The sequence below is a fragment of the Centropristis striata genome, chromosome 4 (genome assembly GCF_030273125.1).
Source record: "Centropristis striata isolate RG_2023a ecotype Rhode Island chromosome 4, C.striata_1.0, whole genome shotgun sequence".
Classification (NCBI taxonomy): domain Eukaryota; kingdom Metazoa; phylum Chordata; class Actinopteri; order Perciformes; family Serranidae; genus Centropristis; species Centropristis striata.
The window spans coordinates 9,261,080-9,283,493 of NC_081520.1; the positions used below are offsets into that span (position 1 = coordinate 9,261,080).

The 22,414-nt window shown below is 40.7% G+C and overlaps 2 protein-coding genes across 2 annotated transcripts; both read right to left on the reverse strand.

Moving 5' to 3' along the window:
• Positions 1 to 1,682: 1,682 nt before the first annotated feature.
• Positions 1,683 to 8,120, reverse strand: LOC131969418 (extracellular calcium-sensing receptor-like). Its single transcript, XM_059330409.1, has 8 exons — positions 8,023 to 8,120; positions 7,548 to 7,842; positions 7,169 to 7,458; positions 6,645 to 6,940; positions 5,456 to 5,661; positions 3,918 to 4,139; positions 3,184 to 3,307; positions 1,683 to 3,090 (listed from the first exon to the last, which is right to left on the reverse strand). Exons 1-8 carry the CDS (start codon positions 8,079 to 8,081, stop codon positions 2,186 to 2,188), a joined length of 2,397 nt encoding a protein of 798 aa, XP_059186392.1. The 5' UTR covers positions 8,082 to 8,120; the 3' UTR covers positions 1,683 to 2,185.
• A 180-nt stretch (positions 8,121 to 8,300) lies between these two features.
• Positions 8,301 to 20,496, reverse strand: LOC131969419 (extracellular calcium-sensing receptor-like). Its single transcript, XM_059330410.1, has 8 exons — positions 20,399 to 20,496; positions 19,893 to 20,187; positions 19,508 to 19,797; positions 18,899 to 19,194; positions 17,638 to 17,843; positions 15,912 to 16,133; positions 10,130 to 10,253; positions 8,301 to 10,036 (listed from the first exon to the last, which is right to left on the reverse strand). Exons 1-8 carry the CDS (start codon positions 20,455 to 20,457, stop codon positions 9,132 to 9,134), a joined length of 2,397 nt encoding a protein of 798 aa, XP_059186393.1. The 5' UTR covers positions 20,458 to 20,496; the 3' UTR covers positions 8,301 to 9,131.
• Positions 20,497 to 22,414: the final 1,918 nt, after the last annotated feature.

A 22,414-nucleotide genomic window follows, 5' to 3' on the forward strand; every position in this document is an offset into this window, starting at 1 on the left:
GTTTAGCGCATTTGGCAGCATTTGCACAGAGGGCTTGTTGGTTGTTTTTCTCATAATTTTCCTGCGTCCTATGCGTTTCATTTTTATTTTGTCTGTGCCATGACTGATTGATTGATTGATTGACAGCTGATGGGCCCAAGGAGGAGCTGGCCTCAGCTCTTGGACAGCCCTCTGACTAAAAGGTTGTTCCGCCAAAAAGACTTGTCGGGCCATGACGTGAGTGGCTGATTGATTGGCAGCAGAAGGGGCCAAAGACACCTCGGCCTTATCTCTACTGTTTTATTGGCCGTTGGTCAATCACTAAACCAAAATATATATAAGAAAAAATAAAAATAGAAAAAATATATATATCATCGGCCCAAAAGACCTGCTGGCCCACCGGGGTATGCCAGATGGCCAGTCCAGCCCTGGCATCAAGACAGAACACAGAACCAAAATTCTTTCTGAATTTTGACCTTCTTTATTTTCTCATTTAGCTCATCAACAAATAATCCTTGTTAAATAAGTTCATAACATGTTAAAGTACATTCACAAAATGGCATTAAAATTCCCGTCAATATTTAAAGGTGAAGACTGAGTTGAATGTGCAAATTATAAGCCTCATACTGTATGCTATGGGAAAGTTTGTTACATTTTTTGTTGCTGTCCAATCAGTGTCTATGGTAAATGTAGGTTGCTAAGACAATACAATACTCAGTGTCCAATTTACTGAGAAAGCTGACTTTTCCTGCTCACAGAGACAGCGATAACAAGAGCAACAAATTATGCAGCACAGTAACTCAGCTTTTATGTAAATGTAGTACACATTGAGTTATGTACCATCAAACTTGTTGAGAAATCAACCTCAATGCTGGCAAATTTCTCCCTTTACTTTGTCCAAACCCCATATGCAGTTGCAAGAAAAAGCATGTGAACCCTCTGAAATGATCTGGTTTTCTGCATTAATTTGTCACAAAATGTGATCTGATCTGCATGAAGTCCCAAGTATAGACAAACAAAATGTGCTTAACCTAATACCACACAGATTTATTTTTTGAAGTAATTCTGAAGTACACTTTGATGTTTAAGGTCATTGTCCTGCCGCATCAGGCAACTTCTATTGAGCTTCAGCTAGCAGACAGACACCCTGACATTAACTTGTAGAATACCTTGATAAAATTGGGAATACATGTTCCCCTTAATGATGGTAAGTGGTCCAGGCCCTGAGGCAGCAAAACAGCCCCAAGTCATGATGCTCCCTCCATCATACTTCATTGTTGGAATGCAGGGCCCATTTAACATCCATAGCTATTACTGCGTGTTCTTCATGAACAGTTCCACCATAGTTTCATCAGTCCATAAAACATTTTCCCAGTAGTGTTGTGGAGTGTCAAGGTGGTCTTTGGCAAACTTCAGGCATGCAGTGATGTTTCTTTGGAAAGCAGGGTCCTCCTGCATGGTGTCCTGCCATGGACACCATGCCTGTTCAATCTTGTGTGTGGGGTAGACTCATGTCTAGAGATGTTAACCAGTTCCATTGACTCCTTCAAGTCTTTACTTGTTACTCTGGAGTTTTTTGTTGTTTTTTTTTTTTTTACCTCACTGAGCTTTCTGCGTTGGGCTTCTGGAGTGAACATGGCTGGGCACCCACTTCTAGGGAGAGTAGCCAAAGCACTAAATCCTCTCCATTTGTGGGCCATTTGTCTAACTGTGGAATGGTGAATACCTAAAGTCTTTGAGATTACTTTGTAACCCCTTCCAGTCTGATGCAAATCAACAATTCTTGATCGCAGGTCTTTGGAGATCTCTTTTTTTTGCGAGGCATGGTTAACATGAGCAGATGCTTCTTGTGAATAACAATCTCAAAAAGTTTGATAGTTTTTTAGTGTTCAAAGTATCTCTACACCTCACTCAAATCTCATTTCATTATAAGAACTCCAAGTTTGCTAATTCCTGACTCCAATTAACTCTTAATGGAGTCACTTGCCATAGAGTTCACTTACTTTTTGCAACATCACTTTGAATATTTAATGGATGTGTTCAATAAAAACATGAAATATTTTAATTTTTTGTGTGGTATTAGGTTAAGCATGTTGTGTTTGTCTATACTTGGGACTTAGATGCAAATAAGATCACGTTTTATGACAAATGAATGCAGAAAACTCTAATTGCAAAGGGTTCACATACTTTTTCTTGCAACTGTATCTCAGGATTGATTTTTGTTCATTAAATGTTTCTTGGTGTTCTTCTCTGGCTTAAACAATATGATGAAACACTTTGGAGCAAATATACACAATATTAGTCCAAAACTGGAGGCCAGAATGGCAAATATCTCCACAGCCACCGTGAATTTCCCAGGAGAGCTGACATATGCAGGGATAAAGGTAATCCACACTGCACAGAATATCAGCATGCTGAAGGTGATCAGCTTGGCTTCATTAAAATTATCAGGTAGTTTCCGAGCCAGGACAGCTAGCACAAAACAAAAGACAGCCAGCAGGCCGATGTACCCGAGCACAGCCCAGAACCCAACAGCTGAGCCTAATGCGCACTCCAGGATGATTCTCTCCTTGTATGTTGTGAGGTTTTTCACTGGAAATGGAGGATTAAGAACCAACCAAATAGTACATATTATAACTTGAATGAACGTTAAAGACACTACAGTCCTTCTTTGCTGTGGAGGACCAAACCATTTCATCACATTGCTTCCTGGGAGTGTAGCTCTGAAGGCCATTAACACGACTACTGTTTTTCCAAGAACACAAGACATACAGAGGACAAAGGTGATCCCAAATGCTGTGTGGCGCAGCATGCAGGACCACTCAGAGGGCGCTCCAATGAAAGTTAATGAACATAAGAAACACAGAGTCAGAGAGAAGAGCAGCAGGAAGCTCAGCTCAGAGTTGTTGGCCCTGACAATCGGGGATGTCCTGTGACGATAGAACACAGCCGCTGTTATAATGGCAAGACAGGCACCACCAACTGAGAATGCAGCCAAGATGATTCCTAGGACCTCGTTGAAGGAAAGAAACTCTACAGGCTTGGGGAGACACGTGTCCCTTGCTGCATTAGGCCAGAACTCCTTGAGGCATGGGAGACAATCTGGGGAATCTGAATATAAAGCAAAGTGGTCTTTTAGGAGAAATACTGTAAGTTACTGTATATGTTGTACAGTCAATATGCATTTGGAGTAAATAAAAATACCTGTCACATTGCTAATCTCTCCCTCAGGACATGGTAAACAATCATAACAGCAGATGGGTTTTCCTTTCTGCAGCACTTTACGAGTTCCTGGAGGACAGCTGTCAGAGCACACTGACACAGGTACCTGGCACAAAGATAAAAACAAAATATCACATATTCAGATATGCTACAAAGCTCTCAGGTCATAAAGCTAGAACTGGTAAAAATGCCAGAATTTGAAGTAGAGTGAAAGCTTCTCTTCCAGTGCTCCCCTCCCCACAAAGACAATAAACAGAATCTTGGATAAGTGCCTCCTAGTTTAACTACAGTTCACAAGCAGCCATTTATATGATTGACAGCTGCGTTCAAAAACCATTTTGCTCTGATTGATCACTTCCTTTCAGGTAGGGTAGATTCTCACAAATGAAGCTCAGTGTCATCCCTCACCCACTCATCATGTTTCTTCAAAAGCGGCTGATCATGGGCATGCAATCTGTAAATTAAACCAACCTGATTTTGCCAAAATCTCCAACAATTAAGTCAAACGTAATTCTTTTCTATCCCTGCACTGCAACTCAGCAAGGCAAGACTTTCAGATAAGATGAAGGCATAGTTTTAGGCAAAAATGCTGTAACTCTGGAATTCACCTTTTGACAGCTAGTATAGGCAGGACGTATAAGGAACAAAAACATTTCATACCATGTAACACTGTTTTAAACTTAAATATGTTAAACAAGAACTTTTAGGCTCCTTACTTGTGTGCTGCCCTCCACCCAGGTGAGGTTCCTGTTGATACGGAACTCCCGGCCCACCGGCAGTGATGCATCGTAGTGTCCGACTGTCACCAACTCGATGTTGCCACTCTCAGTTTTTTGCCAGTTCACCAGCTCATATGTGGCCACAGGATCCCCGTTGGCATCAAATGACACATCATAACCATTTTGTGAAAAATTTACTTTCTTTAACTGCACAAGAACCTGTGAGAATAAAATGAGTCAACAACACTTAAATGTTGTCAATGTGCTTTTACGATAGTCATATCCTTAACTTCCTATTAGGATATAATTACTTTACTTTGCAATGAGTACTCATACTCCTGGTTTTCCTGTTAAGACACAATTACCTCCCAAGCTTTTATTAGACTAATGCACTTGTTTCTTTGCCACGACAACTCATTACTTTAATACTCCTTGCGTCATTTACAACAAATTATTGCTTTGCAACGACTACTTGTTGCTTTAAGTACAACAGATCTTCGCTTTGTAATAAATACTCGTACTCCTGGGTTTCCTTTTAGACAGTTACCTATCAGGATTTTATCGTACTAAACTAGTCGTTGCTTTGCACAAACTAATCATTATTTTGGGTATTTGTTGCTTCCAGTTCAAAACATGCTTCTCAACAAGTGATATAAACAAAACCAAAAAAAGATAGATCCAAGATTCTTGTTAACATACAGATACTATTGTGGTCTTTTATTTTGAAGGCCTCCTGACTTTGCTGGTTGCTATGATGTTTACATCAGCATTAGAAGGTGTAAAGGGGAGGGGCACACAATATCTATCAGTTGAGAAAAGTAACTTCATGGAGATCATACCTCTCAAACTACATTTGTTGAAAGGAAAGTCTCTGGGGAATGCATTGATGTAGTTTCATATCTATACTAAAAGAAATGTGTGCAAAATCACAGTTAAAAAAATTGGCTTTTCCTTTTGTCTTCGAGGAATTTGTGGTTCCAGTTAACATTGGTCTATATGGAACATTTGGTTGGAATTGCTGTCACATTTAGGCTCACTGACACAAATCTGTAAGTCCGATTGATTCCAAAATTGGATGTCTGAAACAAGCACAGGATTCTCTACAATGTTCGTTAAAATGTGTATGAAGAGTGGAAGTTTTGGGAACAAGCACAGGTTTTCAGAAAAAGATCAAAAAATGTCCCAACCTCTCTCCACTCTTGCTGTGTTCTCAAACACGTTAGCTCTGAGCATTCCTTCCAATAGGCTACAAGCCCTACAGATACACTGCGGGAAAAAAACATTCATGTGTAGCGTGCAAGCAATCAAACTGCCATTTTTTGGTGTTGTGTAGTAACTTTGACAGAAAGTGCGGTGGAAGATGAAGAACAATAAGAAGTATGGAGGAGATGAAACAAATTGCATTTCACCAGTGGTGCAAATTGGAACATCAAATCAAAAGAATTTGATTATTTTCCATTTCATTAATTTGTAAATTTTAAATTTAAAAAGGACATTGGTGTATTGGTGCGGTTACCTATTTGTTTTTCACTGACCTCTTCAGACTGTATCCTGGTGAATTTGTCACACTGAGTTGTAGACTTTCTTTCCTGACACACTGCATTATGAATGGCATGTGCTATTGCATAAACAGCTTTATGTACCATGTTAGTGATCCGGAGCTGAGATGTGTCAGTGTACGGAGTCTGGAGCGTCTGTATGTCTTCACTTCCATCACATACCCTCTCGTTTCTGACTTCACCTAAAATTACAAAGACAAAGGAGAGGGATTTTTTTTTCAATCCTAAGAATTGCAACTAATTTCAGCAACTTATTTCTATATTGCACTAATGTAAATGTAAAACATGCATTTTTAATTTAAAGCACTCAAAAAAACACTACTTTGCAGATATCGTTGTTCATTTTTAGATAGTTGCTGTTTCTGTTTGTATCAACCCTATTTTTTAACCATCATTCACTGATTGGAAGGTCATTAATTCATTCCCTGACCGTGTAGATGCTGAAAATGTTGAGCAACATAATGAAGCCCAAAATGTTTGGTAGCACCTTGCATGATAGCCTCAGCCAGCAATTTATGAATCTGCATGTGAATGGGTAAACGCTGACTTGTAGGGTTGCAAAGACTAGAAATGTAACTTAGTCTGTTTCATTGGAAATTAACTTGACTGTGGTGTCATGTCTGTTTCTGTGTATACAAACTGACAGTGACAATATGTGCATGTCAAAAAACTGTTTATATTTAAACTATGAAAAATATATAATTTAAATACTGACTTGAATAGCATTAACATGTTTGAAATATGCAAAAGATCTTAAATAACTGTCAGAAAAATACTTTAATTTCATGCAGGCAAGCGTAATTAATGTAACAGATACATGCTTCAGGTACAATTTTTCATCTCTGTTTAGCTTAATGACCTGGAGACTGTCTCTATATTGTGTGCTTGTGTTGGGGGCTTTAGTGTTGGCATAAAAACACTGTAGCAAAGTTTAAACAAAACCTTCTGAAAGACAGCAGAATGCCATAACCTGACCTGAGAGATCATAATTTCAAGTGAGATTCACAGAGATGCACCTTGTCTTCTCATGACTCATGACTCAATACAATAACAGAAGATTTGATGCGGAATCTGGTATTTGTTCTAAATGCAATTGCTGCTCCACTCAGAGAAATACGACAAAACTAAAACACAAGGACCCAAAAATAAGATTCAACTCTCTCACTTTTTGTCAGCCTGCAGTTGAATATATCCTCCCAGAACTCAGTGAGCAGGGGAGAGGCAGCCACTTTAGAGGGAGAGAGGTCCAGCAAGAAGTCTCTCAGACCTGGGATGACTGATTGCTCAATGCCAAATCCAATAGCTCCAGCACAGAAGCTGAACCTCAGCATGTCTGGGTCTGTTACCCAGGCCTCACTGCCTATCCACAGGCGAGATGGAAAAGGCTCAAGAGAAAGTTCTTCTAGCAAAATCCTCATGTCTCCAGAGGCTGCAAATGCCACAACAACCACAGCTGTCGACCTGGAGAGACATTATAGTTCATTATAATATATCAGCACAAACATGAAAATGAGATCACAAACACAAACATACATGTGAAAGATAGCATAGAAAATTATAGTTTAGTATTTGGCCTCACTGACATGAAGAAATTTAATTGAATATTAATTGTTTTCACATTTTATGGTTCTGTGTGCAGAAGGTCAGTGTCAGCACAGGGAACAAAAGTACAATCAGTGATGTAGAAACCTGCGGATAACGTCAGCTACTTTCTGGATCCTGCTACGTGGGTTGGTCCGATAGAAAGCTTCAGAGTATTCCACACAGATCCCCTCTCTGCGTGCTGCAGCCAGGAAAGACGCCATGCCATTATTGCCATAATCCGAATCGGACCTGACAGCACCTATCCAAGTCCAGCCAAAGTGTTTGACCAGCTTGGCCAGCGCGTCAGCCTGGAACTGGTCACTTGGGATTGTTCTGAAGAAACTCGGATACTGCTGCTTATCCGACAGGCATGCACAAGTGGCAAAGTAGCTCACCTAAAGAAAAGAGTGTAATTATTTGGGGGAAAAAACAATCAGCTCAAGTTCATATAAAGAAGTAGTTTGCCATGAATTCAAACATTTACTTGAGGGATGTTAAAGGGCCCGAGTACGCGCGACATGCTGATGGATGGTGTGGACCCACCGTCACCAACAACTGCCATCACCATACCAGACTGTGAACAGTTGTCGCCAGTGTAAAACACAGGGTCCAGGCCGCTTGAAAGCTGGAATGCCACATGCACCGCCACGGGCACCGAGGTGCACGAGTCGTAGATCTGATAACCGAGTCTGATGCCCGGCAGCAGCTCCGTGCTGTTGTTAATCTCCTCGATGGCGAAGATCATTGCGCGTGAGAAACGCAGTCCACGTTGATTAATTCTGCACACAGCAACTCATGTTAACTCTATAAGCAAATGTCACCAATTTAACAGAAAACATGTGGGATAATTGTATTCATATTCACTGTCAAAAAGTGAATTTGTCAGAACATCATTAAAATTAATAACATTTCCATCCTTAAACAGTATAAAATCATACACATTTCTCCCTCTTACTCACCTCCCTTTGCATCTCACTGGCTCAGGCATGTAGGTGTAGTTATGCTTCACTGTGTGCATGTTGATATGTTGGGCGAAAACTCCACCAATAACATAATCACCATCCACTGAGAATGTAGGCAGACGAGTGGTACCCTGGAGCTTACATTTTGCAGCCTCAGAGCTGACCCCAGCACCAGAAACATTCAAGGCAAGAGCTGAGTTCAGCTCACACAGACCCAGAGACAGGATCAGGCTAATAGAGAAAGCAGTGATCTCCATCCCTCAACTGTCTGTGTGGGAATACTGCATGTGTGTTATCACTGGTTTATAGATTTTTCAGACAAACAATCCCTCCTTCTACTGTACGTCAGCTTACTGTACAGCAAAGAGAATTCTTTCTATGGGCCGTACAATTTTATCCGCACTAAGTGGTTTCCTTATTTTATCCAACCGTTATACCCTTTTTTTTTTAGCTCATATTGCAGTAAAGTCGAACAAATGCACCTTTAATATCTTGTTTGTGAAGTTCATTCCCATCTTACATAATGTGAATACAGAAATATTTTTGAAAAAGCAATTCTTTTATGACAGCGTCAAGACAGAACACAGAACTAAGACATTTTCTGTATTTTGACCTCATTTATTGACTCATTTAGCTCATTATAAAATATTTGTTAAATAAGTTTATAATATAAAATAACATGAACAAAATGGCATTAAAGTCACAAAATATTTTTGTGAAGATTTTGTGTTAAATGTTCAATGATAAATATTTTTCCAATATTTAAAGGTGAAGACTGTGTTAAATGTGCGCATTATAAGCCTTATACTGTATGCCATAAGAAGGTTTGTCACATTTTATGTTGCTGTCCAATCAGTGTTGATGGTAAATGTAGTTTACTAAATCAATACAATCCAGTGTTCAATTTACTGATTACACTTTTCCTGCTCACAGTGACAGCAATGATGAGAACACATTCTGCAGCACGGTAACTTAGCTTTTCTGTTAATGTAGCACACACTGAGGAATGTATCACTTCAGTCATCTACATTTACAATTAAAACTGTTGAGAAATCCACCTCAATGCTGGCAAAGTATTTTTTAAATGTTTCCAAATCTCATATTTCTCAGGATTGATTTTTGTTCATTAAATGTTTCTTGGTGTTCTTCTCTGGCTTAAACAATATGATGAAACACTTTGGAGCAAATATACACAATATTAGTCCAAAACTGGAGGCCAGAATGGCAAATATCTCCACAGCCACAGTGAATTTCCCAGGAGAGCTGACATATGCAGGGATAAAGGTGATCCAGACTGCACAGAATATCAGCATGCTGAAGGTGATCAGCTTGGCTTCATTAAAATTATCAGGTAGTTTCCGAGCCAGGACAGCTAACACAAAGCAAAAGACAGCCAGCAGGCCGATGTACCCGAGCACAGCCCAGAACCCAACAGCTGAGCCTAATGCACACTCCAGGATGATTCTCTCCTTGTATGTTGTGAGGTTTTTCATTGGAAATGGAGGATTAAGAACCAACCAAATAGTACATATTATAACTTGAATAAACGTGAAAGACACTACAGTCATTCTTTGCTGTGGAGGACCAAACCATTTCATCACATTGCTTCCTGGGAGTGTAGCTCTGAAGGCCATTAACACAACTATTGTTTTTCCAAGAACACAAGACATACAGAGGACAAAGGTGATCCCAAATGCTGTGTGGCGCAGCATGCACGACCACTCAGAGGGCGCTCCAATGAAAGTTAATGAACATAAGAAACACAGAGTCAGAGAGAAGAGCAGCAGGAAGCTCAGCTCAGAGTTGTTGGCCCTGACAATCGGGGATGTCCTGTGACGATAGAACACAGCCGCTGTTATAATGGCAAGACAGGCACCACCAACTGAGAATGCAGCCAGGATGATTCCTAGGACCTCATTGAAGGAAAGAAACTCTACAGGCTTGGGGAGACACGTGTCCCTCATTGCATTAGGCCAGAACTCCTTGAGGCATGGGAAGCAATCAGAGGAATCTGAATATAAAGCAAAGCGGTCTTTTAGAGGGCATACTGTAAACTATTGTATATGTTATACAGTCAACATGTATTTGTAGAAAATAAAAATACCTGTAGCATTGCTAATCTCTCCTTCAGGACATGGTAAGCAATCATAACAGCAAATGGGTTTTCCTTTCTTCAGCACTTTACGAGTTCCTGGAGGACAGCTGTCAGAGCACACTGACACAGGTACCTGGCACAAAGATGCAGACAAAATAGAACTTATTTAGATGTGCTACAAAGCTATAAGGTTACCAGATATTTCTCTTGCAGCTCTCCCATCCCCAGAAAGTCAAAAAGAATCATGGATAAGTGCTTCCTATTTTGTCTGCAGTTTACAAGCAGCTATTGACAGTCCACTGGGCTCTGATTGTTCTTATTTTTTGATTCACACAAATAAAGCTCTGTGTCATCTCTCACCCACTCATTGTGTTTCATCAAGTTAGCTGATCATGGGCGTGCACTCTTTGACCCGATTTGCCAAAAATCTTCAACAATCAAGTGAAAAATGATATGTTTACTATTACCATTCCTGTACTGCAACTTAGCAAGGGAACACTTTTGGATAAGATGAAGGGGTAGTTTTATGCAAAAATGCTGTAACTTTTGAATTAATCTTTTTTCAGCTAGTATAGGTAGGAGGAACAGGGACCAAAACACTTCATACCATGTAAGACTGTCAAATTTGAAACTTAAATATTGTTTGATGGGCGAGACTCAGAGAGAATAATTGCTGGATAAGGCGGTGGATTATGGACTATGGACCAATTAGAGAATCAAGGCACTTAGATCATATCATTGTACAACATATGTGTGTGTGGTCTGAAAATTCAACAGTGTCAGGCTCCACTTCTGCTGCTGTGGGCATAGTTGGCCACTGGTCAGGAGGCTGATGGAGGAAATTCGTTCCAGTAATCCATCGGTGCAACTCAGACCTTGTGTTATGTCATCCACCGGATTTCTCGCCAAGTCCAGATATCGCCAGCTGGCTACCCTGGTAAGAGCTTGTATCTCCGCTATGCATGTGCCAACAAAGACCTTGTAACTGCACGACTCTGATCTCAGCCACTGGAGCACCATAATGGAGTCTGACCAGAGGAATGTCGCTTCTTGCAGGGTGTTACTGCCCTTTGACAACCAATGCTCACAGTGCTGTGATTTGGTTTCTGGGGGAAGATGTTTGATCACTGCTGGCACATTACTCGCCTACTGCCTGAGATCAAATCCTCCTTCCAGGAATAGCTGGTGTAGGTCGTCAATGAGAGTTTTGGCTTCAGCGGCAGTGCGGGTGCTATGTAGACAATTGTCCACATGAAAAGAGTGCTCCACAACCTCAACCTCAAGTTGGACTTGTCACCGCAGTTGTCCCGAGCATGGTACTGGAGAGCATATACAGCGCAACAGGGGCTGCATGTAGTGCCGAACAGAAGCACCTGCCATTCGTAGATGGTTGGCTCTTACACCCTCTGCCGGTCTCTCCAGATGAACCTCAGCACACCGTGGCAGTGGGCTGCAAGCAGATCTGACACTTGAAGCGACCAGCCCAGCTGAGTACAGATGGTGATGAGGCCATCTGATGGCTCTGCATGCACTAGTTGGACTGGCGTAATCAGGTGAGGCATATCGGTTTATATTTCTGCTGCAGCACAGCAACTGGATAAGTATGTTCAAGACTCGTGCAAGACAGTGAGGTATGTAACAGGTTTTACAAGGGTGCTGAAGCATGCACTGGTACTCGTTGTGATTGCGTCCGCATTTCAGGCACCATTTGCCGTCCTTGAGCCACTTTAAGACCTGGCCGGTTCAGCTTCTTGAATTCCTTGCAGGAATTTAGGTATTGGTCGTGACTATCACAATATAGACAGTAAGGTTTGGCCTTGGGTTTGGCCTTCGCCAGCGAGGCTCTGCCATGAAGGTCTCTTCCCTGGTTACCTTCTCAGTCACATTGAAGCACACAGTATTTGGCTTCTCTTTGGGTTGAGCAGTTTGCTGATCCTTCTGTGCAGTTCTAGGGGTATTGGTCCGATACAGTGCTACTGCTCGACAGGAAATGAGCCTTGCTTGAGACTTCGTTTGGAGCCAGGTAGCCAAGGTGTAGGTTCTGTTGGTACCAGTCTGCAGAATACCAACTCGCAGGCAATACTCAACGAAGTCATCGCGGTAGGTGGGAGGCATCTTGCTAAACAGGCGATCAACGTGGGAACCGCAGTTGAGCTCATATCCATTCTGTCCCTCGAGGGCCTTTAACATGCCTACCAAGGACTGGACAGACAAGGCGAATGAGTCGAAGGTGTTGGCATCACCCATCTTGGTAGCAGGAACATTAAGTATGGCACCAAGCTCACTCTGGACCAGCTGTTGTGGCTGCCCGTACTTATCTTGTAGAGCCTGCAGTGCACTTGTATATGGTGCCGGGTCATGCATGTACGCCTTGGCAAGCTGCAGCACACTTGGGAGCTTGATGTGTCCAATCAACACCTGATATTTATATTGCTAGCTGAGGTGAAGGTTGCTTCCCAATACGTTGTCTAATGCAAGCTTGAGCAGAGCAAAGTCACTCTCCCCACCACTCTCGAATGGTGGAAGGGAAGGTCGAGGGATTCCAAGAGCTGATTCTAGGAGTAACTCAGCTCCGGGTAGTGGTGTGTAACCAGGGTATGGAGCGGAGATAACTGGAGCAGTCAATTGCCCATGATGGGTCGAGAAGAGTGGTGGAGCTCCTTTGCTGGCATGCTGATCAGTGTTCAGCTGCTCCATGGCTGGTAAAGTGTGAACTCGTTGACAGTGCTGGGCCACTAGGTAGTTGCAACTCCAAAGACGATGCCACCTGTGGTGTAGAATGGATCAAAGGTGTTGAGGTGATGACATGCACTGAAGGATGTGGCACAGGTTATATCGCAGGAGCGGGTGCTAATGCTGGGCCAGGGCTTAGTCTGAGAGACCTAGGGGCCATGGGTACTAGACCCTGGAGCTGAGCTGTTGGGTTTGCCAGGGGAGCATGTATCCCTGGGGTGGCAGCAGGTTGCAGCATTGGCTGTGGTCCAGTATGAGGCACTGTAGAGACTGGAATGACTTCTTGCATCACTTGTGGGGGAGGAATAGGCGGGTGCACTACAGGAGCAGGTGTTGGAGGTAAGTGGGTTGACAACGAGGGCTGGGTAGTGAATGAAAGCATGTCGGCCTTTTTTGCCTGCACTAGCATGGATAAGTCCAGCTTGCGTCTCATAATTAATCATATGGCGGAAATCTTCCAGCTCCAACTGCTTCATTCTCTCTTCCAAGACAGCAGCTTGTGCAGTTGAGAGACCCTAAGTTGGATACGTACCAACCGAGTAACATGTGCGCCTACTGGATCTGCTATGGACGTATGAACTTCTGTGGGATGACCTGCCTGTGTTGCTGCTGTGGTGGCTGCGAGCGCGGGAAACAGCAGCTGGTGGGTCTGGGTGCACAAATGGTCACAGCATTGGAGCCTTTCTAGGGTTGCCAACCGTCCCTTGAAAAACGTAATCGTCCCGTATTTAGAAACAAAAGCACCCGTAGCACGTCCCGTATTGAGGTGAAAAGGGACGCACTTTATCCCATATTATTGTGACATTCAATTTTCATTGGCATTTACTGACTATTTTTTGACTAACAGGGCGCTTTATATGTAAACCTACGGTAAACTTGTTCCCAGGCCCCGTCCTGCTCTGTGACCAATGAACTGACAGCATATTCACACACGAGTATGACAGAATACGCTCATCCCATTGGTCGAGGAGAAGATAGCAGAAGACAACAAAGCAGCATGCGTAGAGGACAGTGACACAGACGCCGACACTGCTTTACGGGGTGGTACACCTTCAGCAGCAATGTGACTAGTACCCCTCCGAGAAAAAAACAGAAAAGGATGAAAACAGGGCCACCCCTGCCAACACGCAGAACATGCACAGTGCGTAGGGCCCCGTGATCCAATAGGGGCCCCGTTTTGCACAAAGGATGCGCATATGCACAGCTGTGGGGCGCTACTAGATCAGCTGTCAGCGCAAGGCAGGAGAAGAGTTAACACTGTTAATGTCCGTTAACGCTGTTAATGGTGTTAATGGCCCAGCACTAGTAAAATGTAAAACTTTATGGCATATGCAAGCACTAAACCTCCATGCTCAGCTGCTGCTGCTAGCGTAGATATGGACTATGGTCTGGAGATGAAAGTCATTTTCCAGCGGCCCTTACCATTTATTAAATGTCTTGTTAACACCTTTGTCTGCATATGCATTCACCTCTGTTGAAAGGCGGTGATAAATGTATCAGTTGTTGGTCGTATTTTCGGCTAAAGTTTATAATCCATTTTATCACCACACAAGGATTTGGCTAATGTTATTTTAATGGATGCAAAATGTCGCCATCTGTTGGTGAATTTAATCTATGACAGGCAGCTTTGGAGGAGATATTAGAGATAAATATCGATAGAAATTAGTGAATTTGATACTTTTGTTGACAGAAGGAACTAAATTTGAATGTAGCTACATTTTGAAATATCAGTCTGTTTAGTACTGAATTAGTATGTTTTATTAGGATTGTAGTTGTAGCCTATATAATAATAATAATAATAATAATAATAATGATAACAATGACAAAAATAGTAATAATAGATAGCAATAGCAACAGTTTTTTTCAAATACATTTTTTTTCGCTTAGGGCCCCATTTAGGTCAGGGGCAGCCCTTGATGCAAAAATACTGAGGAATGGGGAAAAAGGAAACACCTGGGTGGAAAAAGTGTGTGATAACATCTATAAAGCACACTGCACGTTGTGCCGGCACTCTTTTTCCGTAGCCCATGGTGGACTGACTGATCTGAAACAACAAAATAAAATAAGCTCCAATAAAATAAGTACATCAATTTGTTATCAGCAAACTCCAGTGCATTCTTGAAGACCAGGTCCCCATGTGTTCATGACATGAATTGAATGCCTTTTTACTGAACCAATTTGGAATTATGGAATGCTATAATCTTCCAGTATGGCCATTCAATTGCATACATGCTGCATTTTAAAAGCCAACAAAAGGAGTGAATCAAATTGTTATCAGCAAACTCCACTACATCTTTGAAGAACAGGGCTTAATTGTTATTTTGTATTAAAGTGAATAGCTGGATAATCATTTGTTTTCCATGTATTCATGTCACACAAAAATACGCATCTAATTCAATTCAGGTTCTTGTCAAATCGTTAAAAAAATCATTTTACTTACAAAAAAAGGGGCAAAAAAATTTCACCACGCCAGGATGGGTGAAGGCAATCGGGTCGGCCAGCCCTGCCAATGAAGTGTCCCTTATTTATTTTTCGGGGAGTTGGCAACCCTAAGCCTTACATATCAAAGTCACCACAGCAAATAAGTCAGCACTTCAAACTCCACATTAGCAATAAGCAGTCTAAATCACAGCATTAAACTGAGTTGCAATATTGGTGCTAGCAAATGAAATATTAATCTTTAAGATATCTCAGGCATCCAAACTTAGCTGCAGTGCTAGCAAGAGGCAGCGCTAACAACTACTGGGCCACAGACTACTTCGCAAACTCACACAAAATACATCCATGTAACACAAACTGCAAAAAATGATCAAAATATCCGTGACTTAGAAGTAAAAAGCACTTACATTTCCTCAAGAATGCACAAATGGTATGAGAAACACACAGGAAGTCCATGCAACTTCACATAGTCTGCTCACTAGCTGGTCTGCTGCTTGTCAGTGTGGCTGAACATGTCCTAACATGTTCAGGACGCATTACTACCTTTCACCAGTAGATGGCATTTCACCTGTTGGGCTTTCTCACAAATAGGTTAAACGAGACCTTTTGGGCTCCTTACTTGTGTGCTGCCCTCCACCCAGGTGAGGTTCCTGTTGATTCGGAACTCCCGGCCCAGCGGCAGTGAAGCATCGTAGTGTCCCACTGTCACCAACTCAATGTTGCCACTCTCAGTTTTTTGCCAATTCACCAGCTCATATGTAGCCACAGGATCCCCGTTGGCATCAAATGACACATCATAACCATTTTGCGAAAAATGTACTGTCTTTAACTGCATAAGAACCTGTTAGAATGAAATAAAGTAAGGGAAAAATAAATAATACTAATTTTTTCAAAATTTGAGCCGAAATGTGGATATTGTGCTGGAGTTTTACAATACAGCCACGTCATTACCTTCCTATTAAGATAGAATTACTTTACTTTGCAAGGAGTACTCATACTCCTGGGTTTCCTGTTTAGACACAGTTACCTCTCAAGCTTTTATTCTACTAATTCACTTGTTTCTTTGCCACAACTAATCATTTCTTTAATACTTCCTGCTACAACAGTTTATTGCTTCACAATGACTACTTGTTGCTTTAAGTCCAACAGATCTTTGCTTTGTAAAAAGTACTCATACTCAAAGGTTTCCTTTTAGAGTTACTTACTTACTTATCACTTAGATTTTATTTTACTAAACTAGTCATTGCTTTGCACCAACTACTCGTTTTTGGGGTATTTGTTGCTTCCAGTACCAAAGATGGTTGCTTCGCAACGAGTGCCATAAACCAAAATAAAAAAAAATGCTATGTTGTTTACCTCAGCATTAGAAAGTGGAAAGGGGAGGTATACACTATGTCTAACAGCAGAGAAAAGTAATTTCATGTACATAACACCTCTCAAACTACTCTTGGTTTTTCAAAAAATGTGAGTCCTAACAACAAAATATTAGTATCATCAGAAAGAAAAATTCTATGGAGGATGCCTTGATGTAAGTGTTTAGGTCTGTAGTAAAAGAAATGTGAGCAAGATCTCAGTAAAGAAAATTGACTTTTCTGTTTTCCACGAGAAATTTCTGTTCTCTGAGGAACATTTGGCTGGAAGTGATGTCACATTCAGACTCACCGAGCCAAATCTGCACGTTCGATTGATTCCAGTGTAGGATTTCAGTGACGAGCACAGGATTCTCTACAATTTGCCCTAAAATAATTTATGAAGAGTGAAAGTTGTGGGAAGAAGCACAGGTTTTTCAGAGAAAAATGTGAAAATAAATGCCACAGCGTCTCTCCACTCCAGCTCTGAACATTCGTCCCAATACACACCCATTATGAACTCTGAAACGCTTTGAAAAAAGCATCAAATGTAAACTGTGATTTAATGAAAAGCGTGCAAGCAAACAAACTGTTTGGCCCAATGAAGTCCCAAGTCTCAAGACCCATTTCAATTTCTGCATTAAAGTACAGCAAATTGTCACAGCCCCAAGGTGAAGTGTTTCTGAGCTCTGTGATTCTTTCATAGTTTTTTGAGATGTTTATGATAACGGCAGGGCAAATCTGCAACAAAATACGTAGGACACGATTCACGATAATTTACCACATTTTCATATTTCTTTTGGACATTTTTGGTGTTGCGTAGCAAGAAGTGCTTTGACAGAAAGTGCGGCGGAAGATGAAGAATAATAAGAAATATATATGGCGAAGATGAAACAGTTTGCATTGCACTAAAATTGGCACACCAGAGAAGAATTTAAACCCATGTCATTAATTTGTACATTTCAAATTTAAAAAGGACATTGGTTTTTCACTGACCTCTTCAGACTCTATCCTGGTGAATTTGTCACACTGAGTTGTAGACTTTCTTTCCTGGCACACCGCATTATGAATGGCGTGTGCTGTTGCATAAACAGCCTTGTATACCATGTTAGTGACACGGAGCTGAGATGTGTCAGTGTGCGGAGTCTGGAGTGTCTGTATGTCTTCACTTCCATCACACACATTCTCGTTTGTGGCTGCACCTAAAATCACAGAGACAGAGAAAAGGGATTTTTTTTCAACCCTAAAAATTACAACTCATTGCAGAATATCGTATCTATATTGCACTAATGTAACTGTAAAACATGCATTTTCAATAAAAAAAAACCTCTCAAAGCAAAAAACAATGTTTTCCAGACATCTTTATTTATTTATTCATTTATTTATTTATTTATAGATAGTTGCTGTTTCTGTTTGTATAAGCCCTATTTTTTAACCATCATTCACTATTGAAAGACTGTTAGTTTGATCCCCGAAAATCTTGAGCAAGATAATGCAGCCCGAAATGATTTGGTAGCATCTTGCACGATAGCCTCGGCCACCAATGTATCAATGTGTATGTGAATGGGTAAATGTTGAATTGTTGGGTTGCAAAGACTAAAAATGTAATTTAGTCGGTTTCATTGGCCAAGTATCTGTACACATAGAATGAAGCACATAAAATGAACTTGACTGTAGTTTATGTCTCTTTCTGTGTATATAAAAAGTCAGGGACAATGTGTGCATATTAAAAAACTGTTTATATTGAAACTATAAAAATATATAATTTACAGACTGACTTGACCAGTCTTAACATTATAATATTAATACGTAAAATATCTGAAATCATTGTTGGAATAATAGGTTAATTACATGCTGACAAGCGTATGTGATGTAGCTGATATGTGCATTTTTTAAACCTCTATTTAGCTTGTAATTATGTGCTTGTGTTCGTGGCTGTAGTGTTGAAATGAAAACACTGTAGCAAAGTTTATACAAAGCCTTCACCAAGAGAGCAATATGCCAAAACCTGACCTGAAAGATCATAATTTCAAGTGAGATTCACAGAGATGCACAGTAATCCCTCCTCAAAAACAACACAAGCACTCCTGTAGCGATTACAGTTGGCTCTTAAAGTTATGTACTGACTTGATTCCTGTGGTTTAAGGCTTGAACCTTCAGGTTGAATGCACTTATTGTAAGTGGCTTTAGATAAAAGCGTCAGCTAAATGACATGTAATGTAATGTAATGTAAAAACACAAGATTCAACTCTCTCACTTTTTCTCAGCCTGCAGTTGAATATATCCTCCCAGAACTCAGTGAGCAGTGGAGAGGCAGCCACTTTAGAGGGAGAGAGGTCCAGCAAGAAGTCTCTCAGACCTGGGATGACTGATTGCTCAATGCCAAATCCAATAGCTCCAGCACAGAAGCTGAACCTCAGCATGTCTGGGTCTGTTACCCAGGCCTCACTGCCTATCCACAGGCGAGGTGGAAAAGGTATAAGAGAAAGCTCCTCCAACAAAATCTTCATGTCTCCATTGGCTGTAAATGCCACAACAACCATAGCTGTCGACCTGGAGAGACATTATAGTTCATTATATTATATCAGCACAAACATAAATTTGAGATCATAAACACAAACATACATGTGAAAAATAGCATAGAAAATTATAGTTTAGTATTTGGCCTCACTGACATGTAGAAGAATGCCAATAACAAATATGAGAGAAATACACGTGGTGTAAAATATACACTTCTAATGCATCAATAAGAAAAGGAAATCATCAATATTAATTAATTAATTAATTGTTTACACATTTTATGGTTCTGTATGCAGAAAGTGAGTGTCAGCACAGGGAACAAAACTACAATCAGTGATGTAGAAACCTGCGGATAACGTCAGCTACTCTCTGGATCCTGCTACGTGGGTTGGTCCGATAGAAAGCTTCAGAGTATTCCACACAGATCCCCTCTCTGCGTGCTGCGGCCAGGAAAGACGCCATGCCATTATTGCCATAATCTGAATCCGACCTGACAGCACCTATCCAAGTCCAGCCAAAGTGTTTAACCAGCTTGGCCAGCGCGTCAGCCTGGAACTGGTCACTTGGGATTGTTCTGAAGAAATTTGGGTACTGCTGCTTATCAGACAGGCATGCACAAGTGGCAAAGTGGCTCACCTTGGGAAAACAAAAGTGCAGTTATTGAACGTGAAAAAAAAAATCAGCACAAGTTTGTATTAAACACGCAATTTGCCATGAATACAAACATTTACTTGAGGGATGTTAAAAGGTCCGATGACGCGCGACATGCTGATGGATGGCGTGGACCCAGACTCACCAACAACTGCCATCACCATACCAGACCGTGAGCAGTTGTCACCAGTGTAAAACACAGGCTCCAGGCCATTTAAAAGCTGTAATGCCACATGCACCGCCACGGGCACCGAGGCGCACGAGTCATAGATCTGATAACCGAGTCTGATGCCCGGCAGCAGCTCCGTGCTGTTGTTAATCTCCTCGATGGCGAAGATCATTGCGCGTGAGAATCGCAGTCCACGGGGATTAATTCTGCACACAGAAACACATGTCAACTCCATAAGCACAGGTCACAATTTTAACAGAAAACACATAGGAGAATTGCATATTATATTCTCTGTCAAAAACGTAAATGCACTGGATTTGTGAACCAAATTGTAAGAACATCATTAAAATTAAGAACATTTCCATCCTCACACAGTATAAAATCATCTTTTTCCGACATTTCTCCCTCCTCACTAACCTCCCTTTGCATCTCACTGGCTCAGGCATGTAGGTGTAGTTATGCTTCACCGTGTGCATGTTGGTATGTTGGGCAAAAACTCCACCAATAACATAGTCACCGTCCACTGAGAATGTAGGCAGACGAGTGGTACCCTGGAGCTTACATTTCTCATATGCAGCCTCAGAGCTGACCCCAGCACCAGAAACATTCAAGGCAAGAGCTGAGTTCAGCTCACACAGACCCAGAGACAGGATCAGGCTAATAGAGAGAGCAGTGATCTCCATCCCTCAACTGTCTGTGTGGGAATACTGTATGTGTGTTAACACTGGTTTATATAGATTTTTCAGACAAACCATCCCTCCTTCTACTGTACGTCAGCTTACTGTACACCAAAGAGAATTATTTCTATTGGCTGTACAATATTATCTGCACTCAGTGCCCATGTGTCCCTTGTCCTCTTGCAAAGTTATCATTAAAAATAAAAAATGATTTCCTAATTTTATCCAACCGTTATTGCAGTTAAGTCTACAAATGCACCTTTAATAGCTTTTTGTGTGGTTCAGTCCCTTCTTACATAGTGTGAATACAGAAATATTTTTGAAAAAGCAACAATTTTATGACAGCGTCAAGACAGAACACAGAACCAAGCCTTTTTTTCTGTATTTTGAACTTATTTATTGACTCAACACTGGTTTATATAGATTTTTCAGACAAACCATTCCTCCTTCTACTGTACATCAGCTTACTGTACACCAAAGAGAATTCTTTCTATTGGCTGTTGTAACCAAGTTTAGGAATTTAAAAGAGAATTACAGTATATAAATAGATTAAACCAATAATTAGACCAGTATCAGAAGAAAACTAAATTTGCTAGGAGCCAATGTTGAGCAACCAATAATGATTCAGAAGAGAAAATTAGAGTTTGAGTAGCCACTCATGTATTGTACAGCAAAATAAGTAAATAGCTACCTTGCAGGAAAATATACAAGATACCAAATATTACCAAAACGAAACATGTAAACAAAACAACCTTAAAGTGTCCAAAAGTGTCAAAACAAATGTCCAAAAAGCATCCAAAAAGTGTGCACGTTGGGGCCCTTTAATAGTAAAAGTGTTGCAGGTACCTGTTTTGTTCCTTAAAACTCAGTAAACTCAAGTGTATATGTGTATGTGTGTCACCTTCAATGTGATTCCTTCCTCACGCCTCTGGCTCGCCATCTGCCAAGATCCGGGTTTTCCCCGTCTCCTTAAAACCTGACCTATAGACAAGGTCATATAAGTTAATATCACACTCTATTCAATCTATATTCTATCAGATGCATCATTTACAGACTTAAGGTACAAGTATACTAAATGTTTTATCAATCTTGCACATAAATCTCATCAAATCTTATTAAATCTTTAGTTTAGTCTTTAGTTAGTTCAGTTGTACAACTTTAAAGTTCAAATGGATCAAATCAAATCTGAGCACTAAACATTTTCAGAACTCACTTCATACCGCTCATGTGACAGCATCTCAATATTTATGGTAAGTAACCATTATAATTCAACATATATGTATGTAGCCATGTCAAACCAAACAATTTGTAATTACATTGTAACCAATACACACGAGGTTTTAGAGGTATTAAGGAAGTATGCTTAAGTATTGTCACACTACAGGCCTAATAATGTGAGAAACTGCACTAAAAATTACCCTCTTTTAAACTCATGACTGAAATTAAATAAAATACACCAGTGCTTTACATTTACAAAATAAATTATAATTGTGCCCTTACATATAACAAAATTACTTTTTAAACTTTGCAATAGAACCAAACAGATCCCTTAAAATGTATAAATTGGCATAAAATATACTCAATACATTTATACAAAACATTACACCATTATATTATTTCTCTGACTTGATTTTAATGCCACCACCGCTATTTTTTCCAGCATGCTGAGAGCAAAAATTAGCATCAGAGCAGCTAACATGTTTCTCACCGTTGCTCTGGGTGGACAAAATCAAGCACTCTGTTGATGAGGCTCGCA

Bases quoted from the DNA above. Each gene is read 5' to 3' on its own strand.
- LOC131969418 (XM_059330409.1), bottom strand. From the start codon at position 8,081: ATGCACACAGTGAAGCATAACTACACCTACATGCCTGAGCCAGTGAGA. The intron at 4,140-5,455 runs GTCAGTGAAAAA...TTATTCTCACAG, and splicing joins CCAGGATACAGTCTGAAGAG to GTTCTTGTGCAGTTAAAGAA. The intron at 3,308-3,917 runs GTAAGGAGCCTA...TCTTTGTGCCAG, and splicing joins GGGTGGAGGGCAGCACACAA to GTACCTGTGTCAGTGTGCTC.
- LOC131969419 (XM_059330410.1), bottom strand. From the start codon at position 20,457: ATGCACACGGTGAAGCATAACTACACCTACATGCCTGAGCCAGTGAGA. The intron at 16,134-17,637 runs GTCAGTGAAAAA...TCATTCTAACAG, and splicing joins CCAGGATAGAGTCTGAAGAG to GTTCTTATGCAGTTAAAGAC. The intron at 10,254-15,911 runs GTAAGGAGCCCA...TCTTTGTGCCAG, and splicing joins GGGTGGAGGGCAGCACACAA to GTACCTGTGTCAGTGTGCTC.